We start from the raw sequence: 19,391 nt of genomic DNA on the forward strand, positions 1-19,391 counted from the left end.
TGCTAGAACAGATGAGGATTTCTTTCCCGTGCCAGTGCTAGTATTTCGTGACTCAGAGATACCACTTAACATTTAATGGTCTGGGAATTAATTAATTAGAAGAATTCAGTAATGTTGCACCAGAGAGCAAGTTAAAGGGAAGCAATAACCTACAATAGCATGATACATGCAAATGCAAAACTACCACTGACCACTGCTGCAGTAGATTTCTTCAGGATCTCGCTACAAATTACTATATGATCATTCCACATTTAAAAGCCTACTGATTTGTTGTATTTTTCTGAAATGCAAATCAGATTTGTAATTCCTTCAAAACCTCATCTAAAGCTTCTTCACTTGCCATAAAACTGCAATTCAGCAGAAAATCACTAAAATCTGAGCCTTCTGAAAAATCAATGGCAAAACTCACACCAACTTCAGTTAAGTGAAGGGTTTTGCCAGTCTGTACACCTGACGCTGTTGGAATTTTTATTTTATGTGAAGATATATTTATATCCATGTTTCTATACATACAGAAGGGATTACATGTAGATACATAACATTGTGACCTTTACATTGGTGTGCAAGGAATGATATGGAAGCAGGTGTTAAATGTAGGAAGGTTTTTATGCATTCGAGGAGATCAGTGCTTGCCATTATGCTTTCGACAGGGCTGCTGTACAAGCTCTGCAGGCTACATCAAAATCAGAGTAGACGGAAAAGCAGCAGGTTTTATCTGCTTTTCCCTAAGGCAGGCAGGTCTGAGACCCTTCATGCAGCAGCATGGTGCTACCCATGTGGCTTCTAAGGGCTGGGTCATAACAAGGGTTGTTTATAAGCCAGGTACTGCCTACGACCGAGTCAGCCTGCACCCAGGCACAAAGCAGATCACAGGTTTACATTGAGAGCCTACAAGGTGACAGAGAGTGTTAAAAAACCTGACAGCGAATCAAAAAAGCTGCAGTCATTAATGCCAGAAGGGGCTTGCATACTTCAGAAACCGCATATCACATGATTTTATTGAGGTCCAGCTCCCAGCTCTAAATGAGTTTTGCACAACATCCTACCAAAAATGTTGCAGATGTCACAGATCATGCAGGCTCTGTTTCATTAGGATGGATCTGCTTGATTTGCTGATTGAGCGATTATATGTATTGACTCCCTGAGCTTTGGGTTTTATTGAAGCACATGTGTACAAACAGTACAAAGGATGCATTTCAAGGAGGCGAACCCACACCTTCTGAACAGTTATGTATTCAGTGGAGTGTGTGCACATGCTTTCTTGACAGCTGTTGTTTTCTTTCAGGGATTATAAATATCAATATTGATCTTGTTGATATCAATTGAGACGCTTACGTTATTTCAAGACTGCATGATCTTTGCTAAATCAGATGAAAATTGATTAACTTCTCTGTCAATTATTTTTAAATATTTGTATTTTTTGATAAAGTAAAAAGGGCCTCTGTTTCACAGAGAAGCCAGATGCTTTGATTTTTGACAGCTTTCACTACCCTTGAGACTGTTTAGAAGAAAATACAAGGCATTTGTGACTACTTTGATGCTAAGCGTGCTCTACATAGTACAACTCCTAATTATTTGGTGCAAGTGGAGGCTCACATCTGACAAACAGAAGAATTCCAAGGAAATGTTCTGGGTTTGTTTGTTCTTTTTCTCTAGCAGTTTAAGGCTTTTCTCCTCACTTTTTATCCTGGGAAACTACTAAGATACCAGCAGTGCTACAAAGAAGCAAATTAGCTTGTATGCTTCTCTGTTTGAAGATGGATAAGGTGAAAATACACTTCACACGAAGCCTGCAGGTGAGGTATCCCACAGAACATGGGCTCCCTGTGAAAAGTGGAAGAAGTGCAGAGAAGTCCTGTCCCTTTGGGAAAGTGAATGGGCATGGGAGGTTCCTGCCCAGTACCAGGGCACCTGAGGAACCCCTGCCCCAGCACAGCAACCAGCTGGAGTTGGAAATGCCATTTCTTCCCATACACAGTGACCGCTGAGCGCAGCAGCACAGCAGATGGGTGGAGGTGGAGGCTTGCCCTCAGCGCCCAGCCTCCCTTCATCGTGGGAACTTGGAAAGGCTCTTGCTGGGAGGAGTACAGTGCTGTGGCAAACAGAGCTTCAAGAGCTAAAAACAGATATCTGCAAAATCCACTTCACTCAGAACCAAGTTCAGTGTGCTGCCCTGCAACTGCCAGTGCTTGCCTACATGGATGTAGCAGAGATATGAAGCTCTTTGTGAATTTTAGTCATATGGAATCTATGATACAAAACGTAAAACTTAAGATATGGCTACAAACACCAGAAAATGTTAACTTGGCCAAATTTGGATGCCATATAACACATAAGAGGAGACCAAAGTCAACCACATGTTACTAATCCTCAAACTGTATTAGAACACTTGAAGGACATGAGCAGAAGAAATATGCAACTGAGTCACTAAAGATGCAATATATTTAATTGATTATATCTAAAACACTTTGCAGAAAATTTGGGTGAATGGAATACATACCCTTGGCCTGTGGAGTCTGCAAGTTTCACATACCCTAGGCATCTCCACCTGTGAGAGCCACAAGAGGCCATGCAAGGTCTTTTCTTGATAGGCACTGAGTGTTCATAAATCAGAAAGTCACTGGGCTCAGCACCTCCTTGGAAAGAGCTCACAGATCAAAGGAGCCATTCTTTGCTTTCATGTAGTCTGATATTGCTAAGAGTGAAGTTAAACTCCAAGAAGTTATCCTTAATGACTTACCATTTGTATCTCCTATTTCATAACTGAAGAGGGCTCTGCATGCCCAAAAGCATATCTTTTTTTTTTTTTTTTTTTTTTTTTTTTTTTCCCCAGCTATGTCAGCTGGCTGAAGAGATAATGCTGCCTCTCTTCACAGGCTTTACCTTGCTTATTAACTGGCACAATTTTCACCTGAGCATCTGAAATCTCAGTCCACTTGCTTGCTGAATTCCCAAATGTTTGGTGTTGATGTATATCATTTTCCAGGATCAGGCCCCACATCTGCATGTCTATTCTTAGTGATGAGCCTTAAATGTAGCTAAGGGGATTAAACCATATGAAAGCATCTGATGGTTTTGGAAGCAAAATACAGAAGCTACTCTGTAGCTTTACTGGTAAAGTATGCTGACTTGTTCTGAAACAGCAGAAAAAAAAATGCATCCCTGCCTGGGAAAATATGTCAAAACTGAACTACAGTGAAAAAAGAAGTAATAAGAAAGGGCACAAATGCCTATGACTTAAAGAAAAGCTCATACAGACACATTGATGTTTCTCTAAAATGATGAGTCGGAGAGCTGTGCTAGACACTGATGGAGCCTGTACTCTGCTCCCTGAGATAACAATCCCCATTCGTTCCTGGCATCAGCCTTCTCTCTTTTTAATGAGGCTTTTCACTCAGACTCTTCTGCTTAGCTATTAACCCAGCAAACAAGTCTAGGAGATTTTCAAACTATTGTTTTCTGTGCACTTTAACTGCCTGAGTTTTTATACCCTTTTGTCATTCCACTGCACAATCTTTCCCAGCCAGGGGATGGGGCATGGAGAAACACGGTGCCTGCTTTTCTAACGCAATGAGGAAAAGGCAGGTACAGGAGCCAATTAGTCCAAACTACCTAGGAGTGAAAGCAGGGGCAAGAAATGAAAGTAAATCTTTATCCAAATGAAATATGCAGAAAATAAATCCTACAATATCCAGCAAGGGCCAGGACTTGAAGGCACACTTGGATATGTAAGCAGGGACAAAGGCATGATCCTCTGGGGGTGACCCTCACAGCAGGCTCTTGCTGCCCAGAGACTCTCCTTTGCTTTCTTGCACCAGAGCTTCCCTGTCAGCCTTGATAACAGCTGCTGCTGCATATCTGGAACTCTGCAGGTTTGCTCACATGCTTTGGTTTTCATCTTGCTCGCTTTTGGCCCCATTCAGCTCAGGTGTGAGGGAAGGAGTGCACAGAGAGCAAAGCCCTCGTGCTGTGGGTACACAGAGATGGAGGAAGGATGTGTGAAGGGGAGATTGATTTTCCCCTTCTTACTCCTTGCCTTGCACCTTGAATCGGCCTGTGTGGTCCCCATCACACCACAGTGGGGCAGCCAAGCCCCCCACATTACATTTTCTCTCCAGTTTATGGCTGCATACACTCCTAGCTGATTGTATGCGAGTCATGAGGGAAGTTGAGAAGCTTTTTCTCTAAGTTTTATCCCTTTCTAAAGAGGTGCTAACCCACTGCATCGTCACCATGCTGGCTAACACAGTGGTTGTTGGGACAACAACCAAAGGATGCTTTACTTTAGAGTGGAGAATGACACCTCCCTAGCTGGAGCTGTGACAGGCTAATGATGACTTTACAAATGTTGAGCAGCTTTGTCTGCTCACCAGTGGGTCACATTTGCTCACTCACCTTTGACTCCTTCTGTAACCAACTCTCTCTCCTTCCAGAATAAATTCTGACCATGCTTCTCTAAGGCACCTACCTCTACACTGCATTCAAAAGTCCTTCATGGTGTCGTGGGGCCTTAGGCCCTGCCCTTCCCTCCTGTTCCTGCTTAACTAACTCTGCTTTACTCAGCATTAACATATATCTTCCTAAATAATGCATAAGCTAATCATTGCTTATATTCCCTTGGACCAGGGGCAAGTAATGAACTCAGCACAAATCATTCTAGGTACTGACAGTAGTGCAGCTGAATAATGGGCTCCATTAATAATGCTAAACTTACTCGTCACACAGTAAGACGGCCCTTGTTTGGCATGGGATTATTTGATAAAAATACTCTGGTAAAAACATTGAAGGATGAAGGAAGGATGGCAGGAGGATATTAAAGTTAGCTGGTGGCCTAAATATATTGCAATATATGCGGCAGACTTGGAGCCTTATGAGAATCAGAAGCTGAGGCACAGTGCTACAGCCTGTCAGAAGGCTGGTGAGCCAAACTTCACCAGTCCTCTTTGCTTTCTCTTTAAAAAGACATGCTGAGTTCATTGGGTAAAGTGCATTTCTGTCAGCAGAAGGGCTGATTTTACCTGCAATCCAGGGAGATTAGAGGAGAAAAAAAAGAGTTCTTTAACCCATTGGATTATAAAAAGAAAAAAAAAAAGGCTCATTCGCAAAATATTATTTTCCTTGCAGGGGACAGGGTTGCTGGTAATTAGTCACCACTAAGGGGAAGTTATAAGCTCAAATTTTGTGTAACATCAAGGTGCCACCAGTCATGCTACAGCAGACTGAGTGCATCTGACTTGTGCAGGAGCAGCAGCTCCCACTGAGTTTCTGCAACCAGCAATGTAACTCAACAGTTGAGTATGGGACTCTGCCACATCCCGCCCCATGCCAAATTCTGGACAAAAACACATCTGTATTGACTTGTCATTTTAAGGCGCACGAAGGCAGGCAGAAGGCTCACCCTGATGCTTATTTATTGAAGTCAGAGCAATGCCTTGGGATGTGTTTACTATAAGAAATGCTACTTACATGGGTAAAAACAGACTTAGCCTCATAAAACTACAGAGCTACCCCCAAGCCTGCATGACTTGCCTCTTGGCAGAGCTAGGTAAGCTTAACTGTACCCTTTCCACATCCAAACTGCCTGGTCTTCAACAACCTTGGCTGCAAGTTCCCCTTCTCAGACCACTCCTTCCCACAAACCAATGAGCCTGGTAGCAGAAAGTGTGAATATTTGACAATGATAAGCTACTTACGTTGGCACCACGGGTTGAATAGTATGTAAGTGTCAGTTGCCGAGTTTCTATGCGTCCGGATGATGCCAAAAGGAGTCCAGATAGCAACATACAGGCGAAATTTCCCAACAATGCAGGTGGCAGAGGACATGATGGACAGGCGAATTGAATTGTTTTCCTTGTGGATAATCTTGGCTCCCCACTCCCCAGGCTTCAGAACATCACCTACAAGGATCGGGATGTAGGTGCCTTTGTTTGGCTGTGGGTAGCGACCTGGAGAGACAGGGGGTTAACTCTATGAAATGGTTCACCTTGGGAAACAAAGGCACTCTCAAAACAACAGTCCTCTGTCCCTTTGTCTATTTTCAGCAGAGATGGCAAATGTTAGCAGGCAGAGACCACCTACCTCCCTTAGAGCTTCACACAGTGCCTGGTCACTTGTGTTGCTGCCACCCAAGCACACACATCGCGTCCCAACAGGCAACCTATGCAGGCACCCCCTCCCATCTTGCTCCAGAAAGCTTCAGTCCATCTGGCTTGGGCACTGCCAGGAGTGTCCATGTGGCAACAAGAGCAGGGGCTGTTCTAGGCTTTCCTGGCTCAAAACTGTTTATTCTAGCACAGTGAGCTGTACTCCAGCCTTGGAGTTAGCCATGTCATTGGTAAGCATGAATAAGAGTTCCTTCCAAAGTTCAGATGCACCCATCACCCTCTTTGCTAATGTGCAAGTGCCCTACTGGGGCACAGATGTTGGCTTTGGGGCTCTGTAGCAGAGCAGAGCCCTCCTTTTCTCACTGCACTACAGCACCAACAAGCAGTGGCTCTTTCACACATACCCACGCAGATGAGGCAGAGGAAATACATGTACAAGTCTGTCTGCCAGTGGATGCCCAGTGCTCAGTTCTTGCAAGCCCCTGCAGTGGGAACTGACTCTGGATATCCAGAGTATGGATGAATGCATCTGGACTGCATAGCCAAATTTTCTCTGCAAGCAATGGACCCCAAAGCATGACACACCTCCAAAGTACTGTGCATGATGTTCTGCCTCATATCAAAACAAATCATGCCCCAGAGAAGATTATTTTACTTGCCAAGTATAAAAAGCATCTAGATGGATAAACTATGTGCAAGCATGTACACTGCCAGAATTCAAGTTAGGTGGGAAGGATTACAGCCCTTGAGCCGGAGGCAGAGCCAAATTTTATCTGGAATCCAACCAGTAGTGTAGACAAAAAGATACTTGTGAGAAGACTCAATTCCTTAAATCATTCTCATATCTATTCTTCATTTCAGGTTTTAGGCTTAAAGTTATACTCTCATTCACAGATATAGTAGCAAAAAGCACGAAAGTAGAGAGACAGACTTCTCTATTTTTCATAGGTGTTATTTAAGAGCTTCAAAATTAAATGCAAAGGGACTTTGATTTTCTTGTTTGCTTACTTTTACACAGTTGATGTAGAGATAAATACAGAACTGAACACTGCTACATTTTGGAAAAGGGCAACTCCAGCTTTGAATTTGAAGCTTGTGAGCTGCCATGAACTCTGTGTTTCTAAGAAATCTGGGCCTACTGCACTTCATCCAAAATATTATTCAGTACACATAAACTTCCATTTTACAGATTTTCAGTACAAATAAATAGCCCAGTTTCTCTGAAGGCCAGGGATGCTGTAGCCCATGAAACCCACTCAGATCAGTGAGGGATGCAACAGAGGCAAGAGACCTACAGAAGAAAGAAGGAGTAGAATAAGAGAGCAAAATCAATAGAAAACACTAGAAGATAAAGCACAGGACACTTCAAAAATAAGCCATCAAAGGAAAGACAGTCTAGAGAGAAGAGCCTACAGAGGTAACAGAGAGTCTTGCGTCTGCTAACAATTGTGATCTGAGAGCTGAGCACATTCTTATTCTTTGTAGTGGAACTGGGTATGACCCAGCTTGCCTCTACAGTTGATGTTTTGCTTCTAGATTTGACATAATTGTTGTTGTTTTTCTTTTAATTTATTTTTTATAAGCAGTCCACTCTAACAAAGCTGCAGAGCAAACCAAGTAATTGAACTGACACCCTCTAAAACCATTAACAAGTGTACTTTTTAAAACACCTTATTTTCCTCTTTCAGACAGGTGGGAGGAAGGGAGAGATCAGTATTTTAGCATGTTTAGGAAATGACACTGTCAGCCTCTGTCCCTACTGGGGACAGAAGGAGGTGTGCTGTAGCAGGGGCTCCACACCAACACATCGTGTCCCACGTGTGCTGGTAATGGGGAAGTTGCAGAATCTCTCCCCAGTAAATCTGCCCATAGGAACCAGACAGGATCCCAAAGGGGCCATGAGGTCTTTGTAATGCATCTTTATGGAAACCTCCTCACCTGCACTTCATAGGTGGCTTAGCAAGGTACCAAGCCTCTGGCATCCTCACTTTTCTAAAGCCCCTACATGAGAAACCCCATTTACCCTTCAAAACAACAATAGTCCCTCTCTTATGCAAAGCTACAAGACACCCTTATCTATCTGATGCTTGGCAAGGGAGCACCTGTAGCTGCTGCTGAGGAGTATGCAATGTCCTTTCAGCCCAGCATCCATGCTTGCACCCCACAGCTGCACCTCTGCAGTAAGAGAGGCCACTGCACTGTCCTTCAAGAGAAGGTGCTCTAGGATATCGCCTGCAACCCTAACAGGGATGCCAGGGAAGGGATATCCTAGAAGTCAGGATGATTTGCAGGTGTTACAAACAGTATATACAAGCAAATATTATTTGCTGCTGGCAGGCAGGGTTTGGGTGCTTGCTAACAGTTGCATAAAGCCTGAAGCCAGGAGGAAGGCTGGGGAGACGGGCAGAGCCCTCAAGAGCATAATGAGCAATTTCCAACATTTTCTTTGAGAAGAAGACAGCTTCCCTCATCTTCTGAAATGAATACCAAAATGCAAATGGAGGAGCAAGGGAATTGTTACTTCTGAAAGGAGCTTGTAGAGCTGATTTGTAATCACACATCTAGACACCTGACAGCACCAGCCACACTAGTCTCATATACACACATCTGTTGTCTTGATACTAGAGGACTATGAAGCTGAGTATCTTTGGCATTACATGCCGAGGTTGCTGGCAAAAACATCCCTGTGTAGGTTTAGTACTATGTTTATCAACACTGTAGGGAAGTTGTCTCAAGATGACTTGGCCATTGGAATCTATCTACATCTTGAGCACACATTTTTGACTGCAATGTCAAAGAAGGGCCAACTTTGGCTCATAGCTGGAATATTTGTGATGTCAGGCCTTTCACAGAATGGATAATGTGCAGTGGTGATTCCACTCTCTGGTTAAGAGTCTCTAAGGAATGAGATTCAATGACATCCAAATACTCATTACCAAAAGCCTGTGAACGCCTGGCAGAGTACTCCCTAAAGGATCTCATGCTAACCCAACCCACAGAGAGGCAGGAGGGTGTGTTTGGGTGCATGTCAGGACCAGGAGCCATGTAGTGAGGATAAACTCTACTTATGCTGACAGGAGGGCGTTTCTGCCAGCAGCATCAGCTGGCTCAGCATCCCTCAGATTTGCTCCAGGAGTTGGCAGCCTATACCATGCTCTGCAGCCAGTTCTCCATGGTTGCCTCACTCCCTGGTGCTCACGTGTGTTTTGGGTGTAGGAGGCCCTGGCCCTCACATGAGGACATCTCACAGCAAATTGTGAAAGACGAAGTTGTTGTATGATACGATGCCATTGGGATGTCCCTGTCTCTTCTCTCCTAACAGTACACAGAAACGGGAAACTCAGTCTGAAAATTCAGAAAGCCCGGAGGTTGCTGTACTATTACCGTCAGGCATAGTGTGCCTTTTTTATAGGCTCCTTTTACAGCTTGGAAGATATCCAGTACTGAATGACAGCTGCTGACTGTCCTGCCTTGAAGGCAGGACAGGGCAGCAGAGAATTCACAGTGACCCTCTTTCAGGGGCCTCCAGCTCTCTGCATTTCATTGCAGAGGTAGGTACTGAGCCATGATACTGCCAGAAACCTGTTCTGCTTCTACAGAAAGCTCCTTTTTACAGCAGCTTTAATGACACAAACATATCGATTTCTCTTGCTGCACAGTTCACAGGCCTTTGGTTCTTCTTTCCTCCTTTCTTATCCCACCTTGGTTCCTGTAGCTATCCAAGCTTGGCTCCTAAAGCTCCTACTCACTTCAGTCGCAGCTCAGCTCAGCTCTGCACCTCCTGGGGTTTCCAGGCATGCATGAAAAGAAGAGCAAAATAGGTGCTATCACTACTGAAGGAGCACTGGTCTCTCTCAGTGCTGCATCACCAGGCTTTAAAAGTAAATAAGCATGTGAGCCAAGGTCTGTATGGTGAAATGTACTATTACTGAGGCATGTGTGGTTGTAGGTATGTATGGGATTATCCTCCCCACTCCCAATGCACACTTTACAGGTGCAAAAAGAAGAGTGCAGTGTTTGTTAAAACCTGCCAAAGTCTATTTATGCAGCAGTGGAAGAATAAGCCATTTAAAACAGGACTGTGGCTACACACACATGCACTCAAAATGAGTTATCCTTAACATATGCCTCAGCTCCTTAGCATGTCAGCTCCCGGGCCTGTCAGGCACGGAGACAAGCTGTGTTTAATTCTGGATAACACTGCTGCACCAGAGAGGGATTTACAGCAACAGAGGGAGAGCGAGAGAGAGGTACAGCAAGTTCAGTCGGCAAAACACAAGCGCTCCTCCTCCAGCTCCCCAAGTCTGCCAAGTCCCACTGCTGCTCTTCCTTCCAAGTTACTAACAGGAGACCAGGGCTTACTCGATCGACTCTCTTCCTCCTCTCTTGCCCAGCCACCTGGAAGCTCCTGTCTCCACTGAGTTTATTTTTTCCCTCGATTCCCAGTGGCCATGTACGTGTGTGTGTGCACTTAATAGCTCCTAGATATTAGCACAGCCTGTGGAGGGACTGACGGGTGCTCTCAGGCCCTACACAAGTCTGTGGCTGATTTACTGAAGGCAGGGAGGAGAGAAAACTTGGTAGCACAGAGATGAGAGATATAGTTAGTGTCAGGGGACTTTTCCTTCTTGATGGAAGAAGATTACATCAAAAGAAAGGGAGGTGAACAAACTACTTCTCAACAGCCTTTTTAGGGACCCTCGTTAGAAGATTGTCTTTTAAAGGAGTTGAAGAATCTGTCTCCTTTTGGGAAATACATCATATACAGTAAGGTTAACAATTACCCTGATAGCTTCGTTTGTTTTATCTAGATACATTTTTCAACACAAACAGCAGCAAATCTATCTCATTGCCAGCTCTGGAAATAAAATAATTGTGACAGGTTGATAAATATATTGGAGCTTGAAAATACAGTAAAGAAGAACAAGAAGGAAAGGAAGGAGAAGGAGAAGGAGGGAGAGAAAAAGATAAAAAAAAAAAGAGAGAGGAGAAAGAAGGCAGTGGGATGACAGGGAAGAAGAAAGGAAAAAATGAAAAAAGAAAGAAAAGAGATGCTGTAATAAAAAAAAAATAATCCCAAATAACAAGCAAGAATGATAAACTTATAAATAATTTTTTAAATAAAAATAAAAATAAAAATAAAAATAAAAATGAAATAAAAATAACCCCCCCCCCCCACAAAAACAACAAAACAAACAAACAAACAGCAGTGTCTCTAAGTCACTGCTTTAATAATTGCATCTGGTTCCCTTCCATCATCAAATCCCATTGCCTTCATAAGTGCTGCATACAAACTTGGAAACATAGGAAATTTAAATATCTTCAAATAATTTTTGCTTATGGCTCCAGATAGGAATCCTTAACATCTGACCACTTTGTCCCAGGAGTGTATGTTAAGAGTACTTTACAGTTGTAAAACACACATTGGAGTCATGTGCCTTAGCTATTAAAAAGCATTGAAAAATACAGCTAGATTTTTAAATGCCACTTGATATTGCTGCAGCAGTGCAAAAGAAGAGCAGAATGAAGATCCCTTTGAAATAGGGAATTCATGGAGCATCTCACGGAACTCCCTCCTCTCTGCTCCTCCAGGACCGGGATGGGAATTCCAGAGGGGAGAAAAGAAATACCCTAATGCCTTCACTCAACAAGTGGTGAGTTCTGTTTTTCTTTGCTAAGAGCTGACAAACAGGTCTTTTCTCCCCCTGGAATCAATTGCTAGGAAATGTGCTCCACTGCTTATAAATTACTCTTTCTTCCTCAAAATGGGGCCATCTTGAGAAAACAGAAGTCAATGTGAGAAAGGCAGCAGTCTCTGTGTTCACATCATCAAATTTTCTATATCTATTCTTTTTTTGTTGTTTTCTGTTAAACAGGAAAATAGGGTACCATTGATTCTGAAGTGATCATCATTGTACCCCTGGTTACTCAGTTGAACTCAAATGTGCTTCTGACTATAGGTGGGAATGTGGTGTCACCTAAATATGGGATCAGCTCTAACATCTTTTATTCTTAGCTATTTTTATCTGTTTATAGCTATTCCTATGGACCTGGCCTGGGATTGTAGCAATAGGAACAGTACATCTCCAGTCTCATCTCAGTCCAGAAGCTGATGATTTATAGCCTGAGAAGTACATACAGGCATGTACGTGGGTGCCCAAATGTGTGGAAAGGTGATAGTAGCTTAGAGGACTGGGATCTATGATTATTTGAGGAGTATGCCGGTGAATAAAAGGTTCATAATAATATTTAGGACTAGACCAATATATATGGATTTATGAAGCCATTTAAGGAAAATGCAAATAGACAACAATTTATGAGGGTGTGGGGAAATGTATCATTAGAGTAAGGATGTACCATATAAACTCATCAAGCTCTCTAGGATTTACAACCATGTACAGGAAACTACTATTAAAAGCAAGATTGAAGGCTGTATAAGCCCATCTAATCATACATCTGCTTTTCAGAGAAGTCACTGCCAGTGCAGCAGTGATTGTGGAAACTGCAGCACTCATGCCAGGCTGGCTGCCCCAGGTGTGCCATGCTCAGACAGGCTGAACCCTGCACAGTGTACAACCAAGAGCTGAACAAAGCAGCCAGTCACCATGCGGGTGGGAGCTGGGAGGGATCAAGATGGGTGAAGGATTCATTGGCTCCTCTGGATTCCCCAGGTCTCCAAGCAAACCAAAATTGTTCAAATTGAATGGCTCTTTTATCTCATCCCCAGGCCAATAAAATGAGTATTTCCCAAGAGGTAATGTTCACCTTTCTTCTCATTAAAGCCAGGAAGCAGACTGCAAGAAAGGAAATATGTGGTGATGGAGCAGCTCCCAAACCACTGGTACTGAAGCAGGGCTGCAATCCAGCGAAAGAACTGGGATAATATCCCATCGCTCTTTATATGTGGATATTTTTCCATGTGGATTTTTGGTACACTCATTTTTTTTCTATACTTTGGCAGACATTTACAGTCCTCATTTAATGAAGCATTATATGAGAAACTGAATTACAGTAATTCACATGTTAGCACTTCAGCCAGTTTCACTGATGATTACTCTATGGAAAACAGTCTGTTAAGGCAAAAAGGACTTTAGTTTTAAGGAATCCTCCCCGAAGGAAGTCAGTCAAAATTTCTTTCAAGAGATTGGGTGAAGTATTTACATATTTACACACATATATTTGTCTGTAAATTTAATCCCATGAATTCTAGTCTCTGTGTGAATGGTTTTTATATGGACTGTGGATTAAAAAAAATTATACTAAAGATTGTTCTGTGAGTGTTTGAGACCCAATTTCATATGACGCAAGAAGAATTTGTCCCAGGTACCCTTCATTCATTATCTATTAGAAGGATTAAGCAGTCTCTACTTGCTTCATTAATCATCTTTTTAATGATGCAAAGGAAGCAAAATTAGGAACCAAAAAAAAAAAAAAAAAAAAAAAAGAGAGATGTAGAAACTAAATTTTAGGGAATAAAGGAAATAGAAAAGCTCTCCATACACAGAGTACCAAGCCATTACCATCATTGTATTTTTTCAGGAGCAAAATTAGTCTTCAATGGATAACAATTCTGTGATGGATTAATGTCAGTGCTGGGAAACTTCCAGGGCTGGGGACTAATAATTTCTGAATAACTTTGTATAAACAGTACTCGCTGCAGGCACAGCCCAGCTAAAACAGATGTTTTCTCAGCTCCAGCCAAATTCCCTGGGAGCCAGCGCTAGCTGTCCCTACCAAAAGTTTCTTTGTACCTTAAAACACATTGAAACACACCAAAGATCCTACATCTCATGGACAGTCTGGTCCACATTGCCAGGGGTAATCTCTTCACTCTTGGTATACAAAAAAACTGCCCCAAGGGCAAAGCCCTGAGCAGCCTGAGCAAGCTGGACCTGCTTTGAGCAAAGGCTTGGACATGAGACCTCCAGAGGTCTCTCCAACCTAGATATTCTACAGTTCTGCTATACTGTTTGCAATCCACTGCTCAGGCACACCAAGAGCTCCTTGGAAAGCTGATTTTACAACGGCCTGCCAGTACTTCTTCATGTCCATCACTTTAAACTCTCAAACTCAGTACTTTCCTAGCAGGCATCTCCGTGACTTCTTTGAAAAAACATTCAAGCTGCATCTACTGTAAGGCTGTTGTCTGAGCCATTCCTTAGGTGTAGCTTCTGCCTGATTGTACGGAAGGGTAGGATTCACCTCCCCTGTCTTTAGTGATCTTAAGACCAAAATCTAATCTGTGGAGTAGAGTCAACACAGGAAGACAAAATATCCAGAAGAGAATTCATCCCGTTTCAAGACAACAGGGCTAAACTGCCACCTGGAGGTGCCTGATTGCTTCCTCTGCTTACAGAGGCAGCCTAGGCAATGTTTCTGGACTGGGTGCTAGTTTTCAGGCAACTGACATTATGGCAGGTGAATGCCCACTCTTCAGGCAGACAAACAAACAATACTGGGTATAAACGAGGCACATCTCTGTGCAATGATCTGACAGCACAGCACTGAAACCTTCAGCATTCAGCGCCCATTCCTAAGCATGAGAAATCTCCTCCTTCTCCCCATAAGGGCACTAAACATTGGACTTGCCACTAGAAGGAGAGGTAGCAAGAATCAAACAGATCACCTCTGGATGAAGTGACTGCAGCACCCTAAATCTCCTTCTCATTGCAGGAATGTTATTTTGCTTTCTGTTACTAGCCTCTGAGGACAGATGCACTGTATTTTGACCACATGTGCATAAAGAGAAGCAATCATGGAACACTACATATTAACTGATTCCTAGAAGAGGAGCTTGAACATCTCAACTCCTAGTTGAATATCTGTGAGCTAAATTCCTTCCAGCAAGAGGGCAGTGGTGCTCACAGAAGCAGACACTTAAAAAACAGGAGAGGGCAATAGTACTGTATCCTAGCCTGATTATGCAGCACTTTTCAGATGATTTCCTGTCACCACACATGGGACATCAGTGCTGCTGTTCCCATTTCACAGAAGAGAGAGTAACGGTGAAGAATGAGGAGGGAAAGAGAATTCAACTACACACCCAGGGCTGACTCCAAAATCATCATTCATTACTGAGTTTGTTGCAAAATCTGTCCTGGCTAAGGCTGTGTTTAATGCTATTCCTGATGTGGCTGAGGATGCAGGTTTTTTTATTCAGGTTTAGAGATTCAGGGTAAAACTGCAGACAAAAGTGTGTTAGGAAAGAGCAACACAAAAATAAACAAATATCTTGTCTTAAGTGGACTGTGCAACATCGAAAGAAATGTTAAATTTCTTCTTCCAATATAGAATATCGGATTAAAACAAACGCAAACAGCACACAATGCAATAAAAAACAAATGTTCCATTTTCCACTTCTTGCTACAGCTGTTTGTTTTAAACATATAAAGATTAAGGGAACAGTCTTGAATTTAATTAAATCCCAAAAGAACTAATGATATTTATGCATATTAAATTTTTAAAGGCGTTTGTGGCTGTTCAGCCAATCACTCACTGGACTGTCATAACATGCCTCCCAACCCTAATTTAAGTTAGAAAGAAGAGACCCATGGAGAAAAAAAAAAAAAAGGTGCAGACAGTAACCTTTTCTCTGCACATATGTTTAAGAGATAAACGCCCATCTAGCTTTAAAAGGCAACAAATCTAATAAATGTCCACATCATCATAACTCAGTGGTAGAAAAAAAAATCGATGTTACAAATTTTGGAACTGTATCTCTCAGGAAAGTAAATTGCAACATCAATTCAAACCTATTTTTAAGAGTTTATAGTTGGAACACTGATGTCTTGACACAGAAACTCACAGATCATTCTGGATGAAACCAGGGCTTTCCCAGAACTGTGATGTCTGGAACAGCATTTTGTGGGGCCATCTTCGGAGCACTGCAATAAGCCACAGCCTATCATATACTTTTCCCCTTCTCTAGATAGGTTATGCCCTTAGTCCTGTAAGTGTAGTCCTATACCTTCTATAAGCCAACGGGTACATTAGGATCTAGATCTCTGAGGAAGATCTTCTGGTAAGAAGAAAAAAAAATGTTTTCTTGGCTCTTTTTGAAGTAAATCAAGAAGGTGTCTGATATGATACCAAGCAGGTTTCTGGTCTAATGCTACAATCTCTAAATCTTTTCCCTGGTTAGCAGGTTGGCTCCAAATGTAGGCTATGAAATGATAAGGCCTTCAGTTCTTCCACGCTGCTTAATTTTTCCCTGTTGTGTATTCAACATTTTGTTATCTCAGTTCATACACACCATCTCTCCCACCTCAAACAAGAGACTCCTCCTCCCTGCATCTCCAAAACAGTAATGATAGATGTTTCCTGTTCCACCTACCTTTCAGCATTGCCATATGATATTACACAGATATCTTTGAAAGTTCAATAAAGTACAGCTTCTTGCTAAACAAAAAGCCCCAAAATACTGCTCCTGCTTCTCTCAGAAGTAATTCAGTTGATTCTTTCTTGATCAAGGGTTCACAGCCTGTTTAGAAAAACATTTCTTTGCCTTTGATTAACCATATTTTTATGGTTTATCAATCATAACCGGAAAAGACCTAGACATTAAGTACTGATGTGTTCCTGTTAATAAGAGGCTCTTCAGACTTACTTTGCTGAAAAAACAGCTTTTGCCAGGCACTTACCTATCAAATACTCCAGCCAGAATTGGTCTGTCTCTGGCTTGTAGGGTCGGTTGAAGTCGATCTGGATTTGGAAAGGCTGCCCTCGACGCACTATCAGTTTAGGGTTGTAGTACTTGTCAGTATGGTGCTGCTGCTTGTTAATCTCATAGGGTTCCTTGAACATATGAATGTCCACAACACACAGGTAATCTGCAGAGGCATGCAAATGAGCAGAGAGAAAAGTCACAGTCTTGATATCACCATCACTAAAGGCCCTGTCCTTCACTTCCCCAGCACTGCCTCATTGAGAAACAACAGCAAGTGCAGCACGTTGGATCTGTTTGAGGCTCACACCTTCCTGTCCAAGCAGGGTTTTATGGACTGAAACTTCTCTGTCCACCTGCTGTTGTTGCAGAGGCTGTAAGGCTTCTAGTGACTGATGAAAGCAATTGTGGAAAGTGCAGGTTCCTATGGGGTGAAAGCTGAATGCCCCCAGGGAGAGCTGTGCTCTGTCTTTCCTTTGGCATCAGCTTTCTGAGAGTCTGCACCTCACTGACATTAGTTTGCCAGTATAATTAGTGGGCCTTTGACAGCTGTGGCTTCATGTCTCCCTTCTTGCAGCTCTCCATTTTTAAAACACAAAATTCACTTTTTTTTTTTTTTTTTATGCCTAAATACATTAATGTTTATAAAGTATGACTGCTACCAAGTGCTGCAGAGCATGAGAGGCAGTTAATGATCTTACATGCAGATGAGAGCTTGGATGTCTGTATTAAATAAGGCTTTAGTGTACTGTATGTGTCTAGACTCAGCTTCTCAGAATACCTCCACTGCTATTAGCATCTTTTATGAAAACTCAATATGACATTACAGTATATAATTACAGTATAAAGTTATAGGCTAACAGCAGTGGGTATCTATAACATGCACAGGCAAAGTACACACCTTGCTCCCTTCAAATCAGAGCTATCTGAAGGGTTATAGATGCCAGAAGTTAGCCTGCTCAGCTAATGACCAGTGTGAAGAGGCACTGGGATAGCCAAAGGCACTGGCAGTCACCACCAGCTGCATGACTACTACACTGGGAATCTTCCCACTGGGAGGTTTCTCACACAACAGCTCTTTCCATGCACACATTTAAGTTGTATGTATTCGCTAGTTTCACAGCCAGTTCCAGCAAACAGTGAGCAAGCACATCAAAATGAACTGGACATCATTTCTCCTACATGTTTGGATAGATAAGCAGGAAAACTCTGCCAGGAGGACCATTATTGCCACACAGAGAGAGACAGAAGAGTGATGCTTGATTTGCAGCTCTCGGCTTGCATTTCCAGGTGCTGACAGTTAGAAACTAGCTAATTTCTGCATTTTATACTGATGCTACAGAGCCAAACTCATGCCTGGCAAAAAGAGGTGCACACTTACAGCAGCTGGTAGAGCTGTGTGTACTCACAATGGTGGCTAATTTGGCCTGCTACTGAGTACACTGTGAGCAGGAATGATGCACTCAGCGAATGAGTCGGATATCCAAACTGCTGAGAGCTAAACATGGCCCATTTCACAGAACCTCAGAAAATGGCTTTGTGCACAGCTTTTCCCTGGAGGCAGGAAGACACAGCAGGCAGGCAGGCTCTGGGCAAGCAGTAGAGCCGCTGCCTATCTGGTGTGTAGCCTCCAGGCTGCAGTAGCGTGGGCATTAGCCCTGTCCTTCTGCAGGCGTGTGTTCAAAACATTAGTGGAGTGCATGGGCAGCAATGCCCTGGGCAGCAGAGTGGTTCTTCTCTTGCCCCAGCCGAGTCACCCAGCCTGGGCTCTGGGTGACAGCTGTTGGAAAGGGGGTAAATATGGGCAGCAGGATCTGGTCCCTCTGGTGCATTGTCACTGCCAGCTGCTCATAACCTGCCCTGTGGGAAACAAAAGGAAAGCAAACTGCCCGAGGACATGCCAAGATAAAGATCCTTTCATGGAAAAGCTCTATAGAACTGAAGCAAAAACCATTTGCCTCCTGTCAACCTCATCTGCAGAAAGGCTGAGACAGGCTTAAAGTCCCATGGCAATGTTATTGTTATTCTCTGCTCAATTCTCTAGGCTTCTGGAGTAACTTTTGTAGATCCCCACTGGCTTTAGTGCTGGCTAAAGTAATAGAGATGGTTCTTGTGTGAAACTGTAAATGCTTTTTGCTCAGAAATCACTCTCATTGACCCTCTATGAAATGGGGAATGTCTTTGCCTCCCTCCCTGCAAAACTTACCCATGTTCCCTCATAATAATGCTGACAAAGCTCATAATTAAATTATGTGAGGCACAAATTTCCTGGAGGGCTGTGAAGACAGGGCAGGGGGAAGTCTCTCCTGTTTTCTCTCCCAACCCCACCCTGGCTGAAAACATTCTATGTAAAAGTTTCATATTGCAGCTCTGTGAGAAGTGAAACTATCAGTAAGTTTGGCTCAGATTCTTCTCGCTTCCAGGGAGGCATAAAAATTCTTTTGAACATTTGTTGTGTTTTCATCTCGTGTTCTGAAACAAAAGACCCTGCCCTTCGTTTGCAAGTTTGCCCCTTCAAGGAACTACAAAGCTAAGTCACCCCAGGGTGTCAGCTCAGCGTTTGCTTCATTTTTCCCAGGACTTTACAAGGCTCCTGTCAAAACACAGCTATGCACATCTGCATA

General features: G+C 43.0%; 1 protein-coding gene across 2 annotated transcripts in view; it reads right to left on the reverse strand.

Annotated features, from left to right (window-relative positions):
- Positions 1 to 19,391, reverse strand: part of F13A1 (coagulation factor XIII A chain) — a 65,532-nt gene that overhangs the window by 38,105 nt on the left and 8,036 nt on the right. For both annotated transcript variants that reach the window (XM_005010706.6, XM_005010705.6), the window contains exons 3-4: positions 16,745 to 16,933; positions 5,694 to 5,945 (exon numbers count right to left, since the gene is read on the reverse strand). In XM_005010706.6, coding sequence (XP_005010763.1) covers positions 5,694 to 5,945; positions 16,745 to 16,933 — 441 coding nt within the window. The remainder of the gene's footprint in view (positions 1 to 5,693; positions 5,946 to 16,744; positions 16,934 to 19,391) is intronic.

Source organism: Anas platyrhynchos, chromosome 2, assembly GCF_047663525.1.
Source record: "Anas platyrhynchos isolate ZD024472 breed Pekin duck chromosome 2, IASCAAS_PekinDuck_T2T, whole genome shotgun sequence".
Classification (NCBI taxonomy): Eukaryota; Metazoa; Chordata; class Aves; order Anseriformes; family Anatidae; genus Anas; species Anas platyrhynchos.